Raw genomic sequence first — 18,304 nt, 5'->3', positions numbered from 1 at the left:
AAAAAAACAAATCTTTATATCCCTCAATGTGTAAAGCGTGAATTGCCTGTCAATAACAATTTGTTGACAGAAACACGGACTGACAGCTCTGCGCCAAATCAGTTGGAGATGGAGTAACTTCGCTGTTTGTATTTGTAAATATTCAATCGTTCACGGGTATTATGGGTTTATCTCATATCTTCTTTTTGCAAATCTAATTGCTGATTTTTCATATTAAATATATAATATTTGTTTATTTATTTATTGATAAAATAAGTAACACAGCATTAGAGTATAAAACCAAGGCACTGTGAAACTACAAAATAAAAGAAAAGACAAATAATAACAATACACATAAAATTGAAATTAACTAAACATTAGATTAGGGCGACGACGGCGGATTTGGGGAATATGTCTTAAATATATTTAATATGTCTGCATCTCATGGAAGTTTTGTTATTAAAGCTGATTTTTCAGTTACCTACCATTTAACTCGTCCAACCAATAAAGTTATGAGAATGACACACGAGAATCGTGTTATCAATGGAATAAGTCCTATCCGTCCGTTTAACTGGGGACTGAAAAATCAGCTCCCAGGTTATAACCACAACGACATATTGGGCCCGATTAGGATTTTGAAATAGACATCTTTTAAACATCACCAAGATACGATAACGATATGTTTAAGATCTAACCTGTCAAATATGACATTTGCGCTATTCTGGAGATACTCTTGAACGATTTCCTCAGGATATGACTTAGAGATCCAATTCACATCTAATAGATATCTTACGCTATCTAACGTAAAAGTGACATTGGTTGCCCGAATTGCGCTGCAAAAAAAAGAGAACTAGTTGATATCTAAACAATAACGTATCTAGAATGGATCTAGTACGTGTCGTCTCTTGTGAATATCTTGAAGTTCGAATACGGCAGATTGTCACTAAAACGGAAATGTCAGTTGTCAATAACTTAGATAATCTACTTTATTTTATTACGAACTTATCTATAGCTATAGGTACTGGTAAAATGCATATTCACTGAAATACACTTTTGAACTTAGTCTTAAACTAGTTTTCACCAAGGCACTTTGCGCAAACTACTTTTAACTAGTCAAAACCCGTTTTCACTGAGGCGATACGGAAACTAGTTTTAACTAGGCCGAATGCGTTTTCACTTAAAATATTGCCTTTTTACGGTAACATATATGTACAAATATACACAGTGAAATTAATGAAAATGTGTAAAAAACTGCAACATTGTTTGCAAAACTAAATAAATCCTCATGATTAAACTGCCCTTGTTATTTTAACTGCGCAAAATAAATCCCTGCTGTTTCAAGCTGGGAGGTAAAATACGGGAATTTCATCTAAAAGTGTATATTATTCACACGCACGTCATAGCTTAATGTTGTACGGTAAATGCGATGGAATAAATTGGGTTTGCTGCGACCTATGTTTACGAGCAGAATGTTTGTAGTCGAAAAATAACGTTGCTATTGGTTTTGATAACATAGTTGCATTTTTAAATGTACCTAATTAGCATTAAAATTCCGTACGTACTATAGTTGGTCAAACCAAATTTGAGAGTAAATAAGAACAAAAAATCTTTACTCATCCTTTTCTTTTCGAACGACGAACTAAAGTCACCGACATAGCCCACCGGATTAGCAAGCTGAAGTGGCAATGGGCAGGCCACATTGCGCGCAGAGAAGATGGCTGATGGGGTCGAAAAGTGCTCGAGTGGAGACCACGGACTAGCAAGCGCAGCGTAATAGGACGTCCACCCACAAGATGGACAGACGACCTTGTTAAGGTCGCCGGAGGACGCTGGATGCGGGTCGCTTCCAACCGGTACGAATGGAGGTCCAAGGGGGAGGCCTATGTTGAGCAGTGGACGTCTTATGGCTGAGATGATGATGATGCTGATCCTTTTCTTTTGGGTGCTAGTACTAGTGTAAGACAAAGATAGTATGATTCTCTCTGTATATGTTTGAAAAGAGACAGTCCTTTGACAAACTATACCTATATTCTATCGAGAACAAGTGACAATCGTACTTCTAGACAAGTGAAGATATTATTATGTACTTTAATGGGACTTATACGACGGACGTATACGCGATAAAGTTTCGATCAAGTAAAATAATAAGTACCGTAAAACGGGGTGAGTAGGTTTCGCGGGGAGAGGTGGGTTATGAATGGGGAGAGAAGGTTTGAGAGGGGGGTGAGAAGCGATTTTAAGGCTACTGCTACAAAAATAATGTATTCCAATTTAAAATGGAGCTATAGTAATACGCATAATAAAAAAAATCGATCCAACAATCTTCCAAAATCACCTTTGTATGAATCCCCTCTCACTCCAAATACGAGGCACTACGGGGTGAGGTTGGTTTTCCTCTTTATCGTCAAAGTTATGAAATTGAACTACCCAAAATAAAATAAAAACTATTAAAATACAAACGTCCGGAACACTTATTATATACACCATTCAGTTTTCATATGTAAAAATAAAATGTTATCGAGGTTTGAATTTTAGTTTTGACCCTACTCACCCCATTTTACGGTACTTAGTTAAAATCTGGGAAATTGTAATAAGTGACAACCATTTATAAAAAACGCCTATTGATTAACATTTATCGATAAAGGATTTCATCTTGGATACCTTACCAACAGTTGACGCATAATTCACTGCTTTATAGCCACAAGACTCATTCTTCAATAGTTTTTCTCCTACTTGTATAGGGGCTATAGTGTGTAGCTTTCAAATAGAGCTCGACGGCTAATCCTATTGTTTATTGTTAAGTAAAGCCGCTCGTGCCACGTGCCACAACCACCTGCATAAAAAATACGTACTTCGGTTACTGAGTGCCGGCGAGTCGAACGCTACAGAACCAGTCTAAAATGTGTCATCGAGATGCGTAACAAAGGCGCGTTATCGGAGAGCGCACCTACACTGGTTTATTGAGCGTTGGACTAGCCCGCGCTCAGGTGCCAAATAGAATAATTAAGACCCTTTTTTGCAGGTAAGTAGCACGTGCGGTTTTACTTAACAATAGACAATAGGATTAGCCGTCGAGCTCTATTTGAAAGCTACACACTATACTCTCTAACCCACGGAGCGGCACCTGACGTTCACGAGGCTTCATACATCTCCATTAACTTTACGTGTCATCGGCCAGACCTGCCGGCCTAGCCAAGGTTACAATCGCTATCGCTTCGACAACGAAACGCTTTGTGTCTTTCTATCACTCTTCCATATTAGTGCGACAGTGACAGTTGCGTTTCGATCCCTACGGAGCGTTAAGCGATTGGCATGTTGACTACGCGGCAAGAACGCAACTCATGTTAGCAGGGAAAAAACTTTGCCATAAAAATTAGTGGCTCTTTGTCAACGAGAAAAACAAAGACAAAACTTGACCAGCATGTTGCTCGAGTTCTGTGCAGAAACTTTACAGAGGATAGTTAAAAGTCACTTCTTTGCAATGTTCTTTCTTTGTTAGTTAATTTAAAAAGTTCTGCGACCGCAAGCTTGATCCATCATCGTAGAGTCATTTATTAGAGTTTTTATACAGGGTGATTCATGAGACGTGAGCAGGACTAATCCTGCACACTAAGTAACTGATAATTGATCGATCACCGTCGTATTTAGGTGAACCAACCACACTTTTTCTTATTTTTTAACTTTTTTGTGAGGGCAAATTTAATTCTCTACAATCATGGTCACCCTACCAGACCTAATTAATAAACATAAAACCTCTTTAACCGTAATGACAGCATTATGATTACGAAGAAAATAAACTGTCAAACTTGAGTAAGATACGAGTTTTCAAAAGTAACCAGACAGTGATGACATTGAATTTGACACAGAATATCGGTAGTTTAGTATTCTAATTTTAGGGTGACCATGCATGTCGTAAATAAATAAATTAATTTTTTTTCAACACGACTAGAAAATTAACGTTAACCTCACTAATACTGATACAAAACAGTTGCTTATAATTGACGAAATGCGCAGTGTTAGTCCTGCTCACGTCTCCTGAATCACCCTGTATATCAGCTGAAATCCAGTTGGTTTTGAAGTTTAGCGTCTACTGTAATTTTCTTACGCCAACTTAAAAATCGGGAAAACAAAAACAACGGTATTAAATAAAATAATACAAACCAAGTTTTATTTCATAATCATATTAACCTTATCAATTTTTTATGCTAATAGTATGTACTTCAAAATCTCACCCCGCTATAAATAAGCATACACTAATTATTTACATACGTAATAGGCAATCAATCTTATGCTATCAGTATTTTTATAAATCTCTAATTTAACTTAAGGTAACATTGGCAACTGTAGCTGCATTACTGTTGCGAAATACTGTTGTGATCTTGACGCGGGCGCTGTCACTGTTAAGCAGTAATCTTGGAACTTCACTCATTTTATCTTGGACATTGACAGTGGCAGCGTCCGCGCGTTAATAATAATGCAGCTGTAGTTGCCATTCCAATATCACCATTGTGCTGTAGATTCACAGATAACAGCAGTAACATTTATTTACATGATAAAGGTGATGGATCAAGGAAAATAACAAATACAGCGGCAGAAACAAAGACACCACAAGAGTGATGCAGTTGAAATCCGAACGTCATATTTATACAAGCTTCTGGTGACCAGAGGACTGGACACTACTTTACTCAACATATCAGTACAACTATCCAGCGTGGCAATGCGGCCAAGCTATTTAGCGCACCACTGTGGAACGACGCCATACTTGTGGTTGGACAATATAATTTTCTGGTTTTCGACGATAACTTTTTAGTGTCTTAACAAAAATTTATGACACTAAGTAAGGTTCTTGGGAATCTGTTCATGACTATCCCTTCCAAATTTTACGTTTCTTTGTCAGCACTATAAAAAGTTATTAATGAAAGACCGAAAATTCTCATGTACCCACAATGTGCATCGACCCACAGTGCGCATATGCCTTAGGGCCAATTTTTTATTTAGGTATAACTTAATAATTTACATTGTTTATTGTATTACGTATTTTACTGTAACTGTACTGGTACAGTCATTCCTATAAACTACATTCTCTAGGTTCTAGTCTAACAACGTAATCTTCCACAGGTTTCATCATTATGTCGAACTTAACTCTTAAAGGCGTATCATATTCCGATTGGTCCAGGCCTTTGAACGGTAGAACCTTGTATTTTCTAAGTAAATTAGCTACAGCAGTCTTCATTGACATCATTGCGTAGTTATAACCTGAAACAAGAGTACAGTCAGAAATCAATAGACAGATAATGAATGCTTGATACATAAGTGCCTCTTTCAGCTTTACCAATAAACTTAAGAAAACAGTTCAAAATGGCATTAATTATAATGAAGTCTAAACACGGCCACGACGCATCGATTTATTACATAGTCGTTCATTGTATTTTCTTCATAATCAGTTCCTCTATCCTCTTTATTTCAACTTTAAGGCCTTTTATGGACATATAGGTCTTTTATGAGCATATAATTGCTTTAAAATCTTAATACATACTTAGTTTAAAACATTCGCCAAAGGTGAGATATCGTTGACAAATTCCCTCGATTTCCCCATTCGTTTTCGTTGATGTTATTTGTGAAGCCCTACCCTACCTACCCTTTCAATAAAAAAGATAATTTTTAAAATCAGCCGACATCGAGAAATCGTGAACCATTTAAGAATCCTTGAACCTAACGTTCTCAGGCACTTCAGATTGGAACTTCTGCAGCAATAGTAATGGGCAAAGTGGCTGGAAAAAGACCTTCTGGTCGTAGAAAGGCATCGTAGCTGCGCAACATCCAGGAAACGACCAGAATCTAAAATGCCGATTAGCATTTGAACTTTGCCAAATATCGGGAGAAATATGCGGAGCCAACTGTCACCTTCATTAGTTGAAGAGGCACAAAAAAAGAGAGATAGAGAGAGATATATATAACTTACCAAGGCAGTTTCTAGGAGCGTGACTGAACGGCGTGAACTGGACTGGATGCTTCAGAGGACCCTCGAGGAACCGCTCTGGTCTGAACACGTCCACGTCGTCTCCCCAATAGTGATTGTTGCGATGGATGCCCCAGATGTTTAAGAACACTGAGACGCCTTCAACAAGGGTTGTCCCGTTTGCTGAAGAAAAAAAAGATAATATACTTATAAGTATTATCAAACAAACTTAATACTTAATATTATGTGTTTAGTTTTATGTTGTAGATTTGTTTTCTGATTGATCTTGTTTTGACGTTAATCGCAAAGTCACATTGGCTATAGTGACGTTCGCCGCCGCATTTCTGCCGCAATTATGATGATCACTTTGTCACTTTTATCAAGGAAATTTGACAGTTACAGCGGCGGCAACTTTACTGAACCGAACGTAACCTTGAGTAAAGGGGCCCACTAATTAACAGTCTGCCGGACGGTAACGGCCTGTCAGTTAGAACAACATTTTGACAGTTCCGAACAAATGACAGGCCGATACCGTCCGGCGGACTGTTAATCAGTGGGCCCCTTAACAGCAAGGCCCCGTTAGCATTCAGTTTCAAGTGAATTGGTTTTTGTGGCACTTTGTACCTTATCATGGTAATATATAATAATATTTCAGCCTATATACGTCCCACTGCTGGGCACAGGCCTCCTCTCATGGGCGAGAGGGATTGGGCTATAGTCCCCGCGCTAGCCCAATGCGGGTTGGAGACTTCACATACACCTTTGAATTTTTTCGCGGGTGTATGCAGGTTTTCTCACGATGTTTTCCTTCACCGAAAAACTGGTGTAAATATCAAAGGATATTCCGTACATAAGTTCCCAAAAACTCATTGATACGAGCCAGGATTTGAGCCCGCGACTTCCGGATTGAAAGTCGGACGTCAGATCCACTCGGCCACCAGCGCTTCACCTTATCACAGTAACAATTAATAATACTTATATATTATATGCCAGCCGCTAGGGAACTCATAATATTCAGATAAGGCACAAAGCACGGAAATCAACTCCTTGAACGTACTATAAAAATTAAGAACTTACGTAAGACGACATCATTGTTGACTTCTCTTACGATGACGGGAACTGGCGGGTACATCCTTAGGGATTCCTTGACCACGGCTTCCAAATATTTTAGACTCGGTAGGTCTTGTACTGTCAGAGGTCGGTCTGAATCGCCAAAGACTTCTTGCAGTCTGTGGGAAAAAAATGTGTTATTAAAAAAAACCCTGGTGCATTCATCATATACAGTCAAAGAATTTAATTCTTGTGATACTTGATACATCACCACAGGAAAACAGTGTGATATATGCAGTTTTGTTTCTTTTTAAAAATAAAGGAATGTCTCCTTAAGTAAAATGAGCCAGCTTAAGGATTTAAGGTAGTTTCCCTCCAGGTCCAGACTTATCTTTCCACCCTGTATTATGTGAGCTCCTTAGCCGCTCCATATATCTGGTGGCGACTGTACTTCACATAGACCGGTACACCTTTGATTTTTTTTGCGGATGTATGTAGGTTTCCTCACGCAGTTTTCCTTCACCGAAAAACAAGTTTAGTGTAAATATCAAATGACCAACCTACATTTTGTATTATTAAATTGGACAACGGTACTTAATCGCGTATTTAAGTTTTAAGATTTTTCTCCGACGTTTCGAAAACGGCGTTATCCCCGTGGTCTCGGAGAAGACTGGCTCAAGTTGACATCAACATCTTCTAGGCGCGCGAGTTTTTGGAACTACCCGCACTTGGTCTTGCTTGGTCTTCTACTCGCGGGGCTAGAAGATGTTGATGTCAACTGGAGCCAGTCTTCTCCGAGACCACGGGGATAACGCCGTCCTCGAAACGTCGGAGAAAAATCTTAAAACTTAAATACGCGATTAACTCCCGTTGTCCAATTGAATCATGTTTAATAATCGTGAAAGTTTAAATCAGTGTTCTACATTTTGTATTTTAAAATTATGTAATATTAGGTCTATTCCAAGCCCTCTATGAAGCGCTTGCGTATGAGACGAGTCCTGTGCCCAGGAGTAGGAGTAGAACGTATAGGTGTAAGCTGAATTATTATTATCATGTTGTACTTACTCTTCATATACTTTGGCTTGTATGTCCTGGAACCTAGACATGAGAACAGTCGTGAATGCCGTGCCAACAGCCGAAGTGTCTGTTCCAGCCATGATAAGCACCATGGTCTCCTCGCAAAGCTCCAGGTCCGTGTATCCCTTCTCGCCGCCAGACTCCATGATTAGCATTTGAAGGAAGCTGCGTTTGTCATCTAAAAAAAATAGACGGTCAGAAAAATAATAATATGTGTAAGGTCAATATGTCGACCGTCTATCAGGTAAGACCATCTACATGCTCTTTCGTCGCTTCTTAAGGGGCCCACTGATTACCAGTCCGCCGGGCGATATCGGCCTGTCAGTTAAACGCAAAAGGTGACAGTTCCGAACAACTGACAGGCTGATATCGTCCGGCGAACTGGTAATATGTGGGCTCCTTTAGGGCCAGTTGCACCAACCACAGTTAACAGACTGATCAACGTCAAGCAGCAGAGTTCTATGAAACTCTACAATATTATTTAGCGAACGCTTTTACGGTGACAGACGGTTTGGTGCAACCGACCCTTAAGGATGACTCACGTTAGACCGGGCCGGAGCTTCGGACGCATCGTTTTCAATGGAAAGTGAGGAAAGTGAGTATGGAGAGTGAGTGACGGTCTAACGTGAGTCATCCTTAAGTCTTGTGTTTGTACACATATATATTCCTCTTACAGGTAGAGCAGAAGGATCGAAGCTTACAAATACATAGGAGAGTGACCTGTGACGATCTTCCCAACCAAATTTTTTTTTACGCATTGACGTTAAATTTCCTTATAAGTACCTTCTACTCATTAGAAAAGTAACTACTTAATTAAATGTGACAGTCCATTTCCAACGACAGCAGCACTACCATTTACTTTACTATGGAAATTGACAATAACACCGACGCGTTCGTACTAGTAGTGCAGCAGCTGCTGCGGTCAGAAATGGAATATTACCCTAAAACTAAATCTTATATGCCCGATATTTTCAAGGTACCTAATTGAGGGTCACCCATATGTGATATGTGCATACGCCTCAAGAAACAAGAATAACAACTTTCTATGGTTTTGCGAGCAAGTGTGAGAACCGTGTCAAGGACAGCAACACATATTACGGCATCGAGTTAAATATATTAGTTTTAATATGTTGAAGTTTGTATTAAATATACTTTATAAATGGCTAAAAAATATATACATTATTTTTGGTACTAAGGGACAGAAATGTAATTACTTGGCAGTAGAGTAACTAAAAATTCTGATAAGTCTATCTTTCATTTATTTTTTGTTGTTAAATACCCTGCATAGCACTATAATTTTAGTATTTATGAAATTGCTAGTCAAGGGATTTGACGTTTTTTTTTAAATATAATTATTATAATTTCAGACTAAGTAAAAACCCGCACGATGGCAATATTTTCCGTCACAAGTTCCGCGCGGCGCGCCATATTCCCTCGCCCTGTTAAGGCAGAGGGAATATATTTCCCACCTGATCTTGAACTTTATTTCAAAGTGATAGGGTAAAATGTTGTATAACTTCTGACACATATATAAAGGGATAACAGTTGATTCCATATTTCAAATACAAATTATAGTTTGTCAAAGGACTGTCCCATTTCAATCATAGACAGAGAGAATGATACTATCTTTGTCTTACAGTAGTACTAGCACCCAAAAGAAAAGGATGAGTATAGTTTTCCTGATTCTTATTGACTGACAAATTGGTTTGACCAACTATACTTACTCGCATCTTCTCCATGTAAAGCCAGGTCATTCCTCTTCCTCTGGATGAGATCATTAATAAAGTCATACAAAACTTTTCTATGTTTCACAAATTCCTTGTAACTCGGTATCGACTTATATATCAAGTCCGGGTGTAGCCAGGGTGTGGCGATTCTCTTCGACACCATATCCGCCACTTTTTCGAATGATTTAAGGAACGGTTGGTCGGTATCAAATTGGGATCCTAATTGTACTCCCATTACGGTTTCTGAAAAAAAAAAATAGGTTGGTCCTCAGGTTTGGTAAGTCATACATTGTGAAACAGAATTAATTAGCTGTAACACCCAAAAAAATGTAGTCGATAAAAAATAATGTATTTATTATCTGTAATTTTGGAATATTTCAAGAAAACTTACCACAAATAGAATCGAATGTGTACGTAGTAATATATTTCCACACAGAGACATTTTCATACGCAGTTTCCTTCAGCTGTTTCGCCATGATGTGACTCTGTTTGTCGAATACTTCCACGAATTGGTTCAGATTCTTCATGCTGAATGTTGGGGCTAGAATCTTCCTTCTAGGCCGCCAAATACTTACTGAAAAAAATAGTTATTGTTTTACAAGGGGGCAAAGTTGTTGTTTAACCGCACGTGCTAATATTGATACCCGAGCAAGCGAAAGATTCCAAAATTGATAAAATATTTATCATCCAAAATCATCATTTAAATACCAGCAAACATAAGAGAACTCAAAATTTGTGAATAAAATGCAACTTTGCTATCAGTTTTTGAAGTGCAAAGTGAGTCTTTTCGAGCTGGTGTGATGAAAAATATTTTAACACATTTAAATCGTATTCGGAGATGTGTATCGAAGAGTCGGCAGTTGACCCAAGAGCGAATAACTTTGACCTACATATTAACTTTGACCAATTTACTTGAAAATTACACAGTAAAATACATTGATTATTAAAAAAAAAATTAAAACTGTCACTTACCAGGTGCAAATATACTTCCGTTTCCTACAACTGTCCTAATGAATTTCATTGTGAAGTTATCTTTCTCCACACATGACTTCATAATAACTTCGGCTGATAATGGATCAGTGACGACTGCAACATACAAAGAAAACGAATATATAATATATTAAACAAATTTCAATTAAAATTGTAATTTTCAATACAACGTGTTTTGCTGAGTCATCGCGGCAATTCATTTGGTGGTTTGGTTCGGCCAGAAACTATTTATTTCTACAAAAAATACACGGTGCTCACGAGGAACCCGAAATATTGGAACCACGCATTTCTGAGGCCAAGAGAAGGAAACAATGTTATAGAGTCTGTTCGGAAAGAGAAGAGTCGTGGAATGTATTGGGCCCCATATATGCCCCTTAAATTGGAAACCCGACTTCTTAAGGGCCCCACTGATTAACAGTCCGCCGGACGGTATCGACCTGTCAGTTGTTCGGAACTGTCAAAATTTTGTTCTAACTGACAGGCCGATACCGTCCGGCGGACTGTTAATCAGTGGGGCCCTTAAGAAGAGGCAAAGATGAGAGGAGACGTGCAATCAATCAATAGCATTTGTCGTAATCCACATCTCTTCTCCGCTTCGCTCGATTTCAACCAATGCTATGGCTGATTCCTGCATCTCTTCTCATCTCCACTCATATTTGTCTCAGTGGAAAGGCAGCCTAATCTCTGTTGTTACAATTTTTACTATTTTTTACTTACCTAAGTATAGCTTATGGACCAACCAAAATGTGGAAAGTCCGCCCTGAGCGGTGGCGATTCTTCCCACTTTTTGAAATAACTGCATAACATCTGAAAGAAATTAAAAATGCTGTTCTATTATACATAGTTATATATATTTAGTGTATACATGCTCATACAAAAAAACACAAAAGTGATGTGATCATATATAACTGGCCGGTACTCTAGCACTGAATATATAATTTGAATTAGACTGTTGTTTCTAATTTAGCTCGGTCATTCAACCGCGCTTATCACAGTATAATTATGTAGGACAATGTTAATTATTGTTTATTTCGTTTGATAAAATTATAGGGCATCATATTGCAAAGAATATTTGTTTGTTTAATTTAATCAAACGGGTCACACGTTTTATCAAAAGCTTTTGTTTGTTCAGGTCAAATCTCGCGTTCTTATTTACCCTTTACCAGACTGACAGTTCAAAAATTGCAATCGAATGTCAGTCTTACTCATTGAAAATAGAACACAAGTTTGAAGTGCCGTATGTGGGAAATATATCTCCCTCAGTCTGGTAAAGGGTCAAACCAGTTTGCAATGTCCCATTTACCTGATATTTAGCATGTATTGTAACCTAAAGCTACCGGTCGGGTTCAGAATATACCAGTATTACAGTAATACTGCGGCCAGTATTGCAGTAACATCGCTTACACTGTAAGGGTAACATTCCATTTCTAACCGCAGCTGCATTACTGTCAATTTTACTATGGAAATTGACAATGACAGCGACGCGTTCAGTACCGGTAGTGCAGCTGCGGTTAGAAATGGAATGTTACCAATAACTACATCGGTGGACCTTATGCCTAATAAGGTCCACCGATGTACAGGTTAGGAGTGTTGCTGCTTATACGACATTACTGCCGACTGAATTGATGCCGCTAATGTGAAACTCAAATACTACTACTACTGATGCGCTGGTGGCCTAGCGGTAAGAGTGTGCGACTTTCATTCCGGAGGTCGCGGGTTCAAACCCCAGTTCGTACCAATGAGTTTTTCGGAACTTATGTACCTACGAAATATCATTTGATATTTGCCAGTCGCTTTTCGGTGAAGGAAAACATCGTGAGGAAACCGGACTTATGCCAATCAGGCCTAGTTTCCCCTCTGGGTTGGAAGGTCAGATGGCAGTCGCTTTCGTAAAAACTAGTGCCTACGTCAAATCATGGGATTAGTTGTCAAGCGGACCCCAGGCTCTCATGAGCCGTGGCAAAATGCCGGGATAACGCGAGGAAGAAGAATGTGAAACTCAAATTTGAATGTCTCGATTTTTGACATTTGCGGCAGCAAGAAAATCGGTAGTAATGTCGCGCTGCAAAACTGCAGCAGTAATGCTGGTGTAGACTAAATTCGAACGGTACCTGAAGGGACGTTTTATCTGCTGTTTTTTTTGTGGTTCTATTAACCTTGTATTACTTACGCAATCTCAAGGTATTTGATTCACGTGACAATTGGTACTTTGGCACAGTGACAATCAATATGAAACCGGGAATGGGGATAGGTACCAATTATTTTCACTGTGACAAGGCACGAAGTAAAATTTAATCCTTGACTGTGAGTCAGGAACAACAATTGTCGACAAAATATTGTAATCTTATCGTATAGGTACAAATGATGATATTATGTTTTCTGGAATTAATTATAATTTTTTTATGGGTACGCAGTGTTTCTTTCGACTTTCACTTACAAAATATTGTAGTCTTAAGCCCCATGTAGACGGTTTAAAAACTTGCATGCGATATTTGGTTGATCGACAGCATTATTTTAAATGGGGCTTACGTGATATATTATGTAGTAAAGGTATAAAAAAACTTGTCCCGTGATAGGTAATTATGCAAATGCTCAATATAATATATGGTCGAACGTCATAGCATCAATGCCCCTGACTCGGGTAAGCATTGACATTGATCTTTAAGATCCTTTCTAAATGTTTTATATTATAATTTATTTGAATAATTAATGTTATCTATTGAATATTAATTCTGCAGGCCTTTGAAATATAACGGAAAGTGTGCTACGCTGGTAGAGTTAGACCGTAAAAAGTCTGCAGCGATTTTGATAGCCCACGCAGTGCAAGTGTCATTTTAAACGTCAAACTTCTATGAAATTATGACGTATAAATAACACTTACACTGCGTGGGCTATCAAATCCGCTGCAGACTTTTATTGGTGCGAGTATATTCACTAAATGTTCGAGTTGCAACTGAATTACGAGCCACACGAACCCGCCAACAAAAAGCCGCTTCCATACAATCGAAAATTGCGGGTTCGTGTCCTGTCACGGTTGCCAGATGAAGAAAATTATATAAATAGCACGAAAGAATATTCACGAAACGTTTAGCCATTTATAGGCCTATCAAATTAGTTTTTTTTCCAGGAATTAATTCCTAGCAAGTCTTCATTTGGTTCTAAATTAGCGTAATCCGAGTTTGCTCCATTCCAGGAGTTGTGGAAAATTTTTTGCTCTTTTTTAGTTTTTTGCTTGTAGTTCAAAAACGGTACGTTCGACGGAAAATTTGCTCTAATCATGATAAAAATTGACATCTGAGGATCCGAAGGATACCTTAATATGAGTTCGTAGTCAAAGATTGTAAGTCACATTCTTCTTCCTCGCGTTATCCCGGCATTTTGCCACGGCTCATGAGAGCCTGGGGTCCGCTTGACAACTAATCCCATGATTTGACGTAGGCACTATGAATTTCTTTTTTTTGTATAATCGTGTTAAAATCCGAAAAAAAAGAAAAAAAAAGACGGTGGGTCCCTTCTACATCCAGTGGTTTTTCAATCCAAGTTAAAATGTATCTCCCAAGGCCCCCAAAATTTATCCACACCTCCTGGGATGGAACAAACTCGGATTTTACGAATTTAGGACCTAATGAAGGTATTAAAATGATTTCTAGCTTGCTGGGAATTAATTCCTCAAAACGATTTTTTTGGATCTAATTTGATTGGCCTATTATTACAGAGTGAAGTTAAAAAAATATACATTTAAATATTTGACTGCTGATCTTAAAAGACTTCACAAAGACCTCTCTTTCCCGCCATTTGGTTCTATCCAATGCAGACTCCCGCCACTATTTGCAAAATGCGTCAAGATCGTCCCGTCATCTCCGTTTTGGTCTTCCTTCTTGGATTATAGTTAAGTGCCATTAAAATTGTCATTTCCTGCTCTAATGCTGTACTGGAATCTTGCAAACTGCAGTTCTCTGGCCCTTTGTTTCCAGCATCTACCGGTTCTTAAACAATGTGCCCCGCCCTTGAACCCCTTATTCTCAGAGCTATGTCAACAACATCTCAGTTCTGTTCGTATTTTATTATATTGCTCTCTTACGCATAATAAGTTGCATAGTTGACGTCACAATGGAAAAACCAACGAACTACGTAGAATTTAAAAGTCTGAATTAGAGCCCAAAAATTACCCCATGAGAATAGTGCCACGAGCGACTCAACTCTAGGTCCTGCACGGTGCACGCATGTTGAAAATTCATTTTCAAAATTCTCATTTAGCTTTGATACACAAACGCAATGTTTGTTAAAATGATCAACAATACGCATAGATAGAGCTTAAATTAGATATTTAAAAAATACAGCTTAAATAAAAGGTACCATCGCCCACACTGTTAACTGTACATTGGTGGATCCTATGCCTTTTGTAATAACTTAATAATATATATATTTTATTTATTTAATAAGGTCCACCGATGTACAGTTAGGAGTGTCGCTCTTTGTACAATAAAAAACAAATAAAAACCTACCTTCATGGTTCCCGCCCAACAAATGCGCATGTCCAATAACCGGCAACTCCTGCAATGCTCCTGAGGAGATCTCCTCATTCACCTTCCGTATCCTCCTCCTCTGCCATCTCAAGTACACCGTCCAGAACACAGCAGCAATAGCCAGTAATTGCCAGAACATGATTAATTAAAAACACTAAAGTCACTGTTATTCCTCAACCGGCACTTAAGCTTTCGGTTCAAAAATCTTAATTACTCAAAAGAATTTTCACAACTATTTAATATAAATTACTTAATTTTTTTTTTACGCGACTGTTTGTGGTGGCGTCTGTTGCAAGAATCAAGTTTGCCGGTTCCCTTCCAGTTATAAGTGTCGACAGTTGTCTACGTGTTCTTGACGTTGTTGTCTAGTGACGTGACAAGTCCTGCGTTAATCAAAAAATCGGGCAAGTGCGAATCGGACTCGCGCACGAAGGGTTCCGTACCATAATGCAAAAAAAAAACAAAAAAAAAAGCAAAAAAAAAACGGTCACCCATCCAAGTACTGACCACGCCCGACGTTGCTTAACTTTGGTCAAAAATCACGTTTGTTGTATGGGAGCCCCATTTAAATCTTTATTTTATTCTGTTTTTAGTATTTGTTGTTATAGCGGCAACAGAAATACATCATCTGTGAAAATTTCAACTGTCTAGCTATCACGGTTCGTGAGATACAGCCTGGTGACAGACGGACGGACGGACGGACAGCGAAGTCTTAGTAATAGGGTCCCGTTTTACCTTTTGGGTACGGAACCCTAAAAAACATCCTTCGCCTAATGTCACTAGCTTCATTAGGATGGATTAGCCACTTGGCAAAATAAGTTTACTGTTTAACACCGCGTGATTGAAAGAAAGACGTCATTATCACGCAATCACGTAGCCGATTTTTTACGATCATCATATAAATAAAATAAATAAATAAATAATCAATATTATAGGACATTTTTACGCAAATTGACTAAGCCCCACGGTAAGCTCAAGAAAGCTTGTGTTGTGGGTACTCAGACAACGATATATATAATATATAAATACTTAAATACATAGAAAACAACCATGACTCAGGAACAAATATCTGTATCATCATACAAATAAATGCCCTTACCAGGATTCGAACCCGGGACCATCGGCTTTATAGGCAGGGTCACTAGGTCACTACCCACTAGGCCAGACCGGTCGTCATTAACAGTACCCCTAGCGTAAATTTCTAGAGATGCCCCGAATAGTGAATTTGGCCGAATACCGAATACCGAATATTCGGCCCCTCCTCTCGGCCGAATACCGAATATTCGGCATGACATGCGAACATTTTGAGTCACAATTATTACGAAAATTGTTCGCCAACAAAGCACAACGTTTGCTAAGATATATTTTTATGTTGAACAGAATTAATGAATGTAGTTAGAGTCAATCAGATCAGACCCATAATAAAAATAAAATGTTTTGGAATCAACAAATGCTCAAAAACGTGCCTACCACCACTATTTAACCACTTTCCAAGAACACATTTTAAATATTAAATATACCTAGTTTTTGGTTAAACTTTTGTGAAATTTTTCTTTTTAGTTAGGTGCAACAGATATTAAAAAATGCTCGAAAAATGCAAAAATGAATGTTGGCAAAATGGCCGAATAGGCCGAACACCGAATAGTTGCCGAATATTCGTGGCATCTCTATAAATTTTATTCGATAGCGTGAGGTGACATACGCGTCATGCGTTAAGTGTCATTTTGTATGGGATTTTGAGTTTCCAAAACGTCCCGCTTGGCGCGCTGTTCAAAATCCCATACAAAAATAGACATAACGCAAACGCGAACGCTCGTCACGCTCTCGAATTAAATTTAGACTAGGGGTTCTGAAACCATTACCTTTGAGTACAGTGATGATTTACTTAAAAAAATCTTCTCTAAAAATAAGGGGCCCACTGATTAACAGTCCGCCGGACGGTATCGGCCTGTCAGTTGTTCGGAACTGTCAAAATTTTGTTCTAACTGACAGGCCGATACCGTCCGGCGGATTAATTAGTGGGCCCCCTTATGGTCCGTCTAAGCTAGCTTTGCAGAGCTTAAATAGAAGCGACTTAAATAGAACAAAGTGTATAATATGCCAATATCATGCAGAGTTAGGTTGATCCGACTGTATGTCCTTCCCCGTTTAAATCATTTCCATGCGAAGTTTTACCTAAATCGGTTCAGCGGTTAAAGCGTGACGAGGTATCGTAAATGTTGCCAATTAGCGCAATTTCACTGTATGCCCTATACGTCTACCATCAGTTTTGACATTGACATAACGCTCACGTCTACGTTACTTACTTTCTAGCCATCTCACTCGTACTCGCATATTAGTGCAAGCGAGATGTACATAAAGTAAATTACGTAGACGTGAGCGTTATGTCAATGTCAAATCTGGTGGTAGACGTAGAATAGTACATTGTGCAACATGGGGCGTAAGTTGAATATTGCAAACGAGAGTAAGTTAAATCGCGACGGCTGGCCGGAGCGATTTATAGACTCGAGTTTGCAATATTATTACGCACCGAGTTACACACAATGTTTTTCATCACACTTGCGATACAAAAATTAAGTATAAAGACAAAAATTGACAAAAACTGTTAATTATGGCACTAGAAACTTCATAACTCCCTAGGGAGAACGCTTTTTCTATAACTCCCGCTAAACCTGCGTGCAATTCCACATTTACTGAGCGAGTGTGATGAAATAGTACATTACAATACAAGTGCGAATTAACTTTTCGCACATTTATTGTACAACGTTTTACAGTACATATATCGCCCTATAAATTATTGACCTATAGGCACGTATTGTCCTTAATCCCGCCCTAGGGCGGTAAAGTAGCACCCATTATACCTACTGTAAAAAAGTAAAAACCTTCCGCTTAGCTACGAAAATGTATGACAATGATTTTCGGTACCGTAAAATGGGGTGAGTAGGGTCAAAACTGAAATTCAAACCTCGATAACATTTTATTTTTACATACATATG

The 18,304-nt window shown here is 38.5% G+C and overlaps 1 protein-coding gene across 1 annotated transcript; it reads right to left on the bottom strand.

The window, feature by feature from the left end:
* Window positions 1-4,942: 4,942 nt before the first annotated feature.
* On the bottom strand, window positions 4,943-15,493 carry LOC134793363 (cytochrome P450 4C1-like). The gene is made up of 9 exons (XM_063764923.1): window positions 15,288-15,493; window positions 11,500-11,589; window positions 10,765-10,878; window positions 10,184-10,366; window positions 9,790-10,035; window positions 8,054-8,243; window positions 7,016-7,167; window positions 5,942-6,121; window positions 4,943-5,235 (listed from the first exon to the last, which is right to left on the bottom strand). The coding sequence occupies exons 1-9, from the start codon at window positions 15,445-15,447 to the stop codon at window positions 5,048-5,050; spliced, it is 1,503 nt and encodes a 500-aa protein (XP_063620993.1). The 5' UTR covers window positions 15,448-15,493; the 3' UTR covers window positions 4,943-5,047.
* Window positions 15,494-18,304: the final 2,811 nt, after the last annotated feature.

The sequence above is a fragment of the Cydia splendana genome, chromosome 9 (assembly GCF_910591565.1).
Source record: "Cydia splendana chromosome 9, ilCydSple1.2, whole genome shotgun sequence".
In the NCBI taxonomy this organism is placed as follows: domain Eukaryota; kingdom Metazoa; phylum Arthropoda; class Insecta; order Lepidoptera; family Tortricidae; genus Cydia; species Cydia splendana.
Note: the sequence above shows the minus strand (reverse complement) of the source record. Positions and strands in the feature narration are given on the sequence as shown.

Bases quoted from the DNA above. Each gene is read 5' to 3' on its own strand.
- LOC134793363 (XM_063764923.1), bottom strand. From the start codon at position 15,447: ATGTTCTGGCAATTACTGGCTATTGCTGCTGTGTTCTGGACGGTGTAC. The intron at 10,879-11,499 runs GTAAGTAAAAAA...TGTATGTTGCAG, and splicing joins GGTCCATAAGCTATACTTAG to TCGTCACTGATCCATTATCA. The intron at 5,236-5,941 runs GTAAGTTATATA...CTCTTGTTTCAG, and splicing joins CGCTCCTAGAAACTGCCTTG to GTTATAACTACGCAATGATG.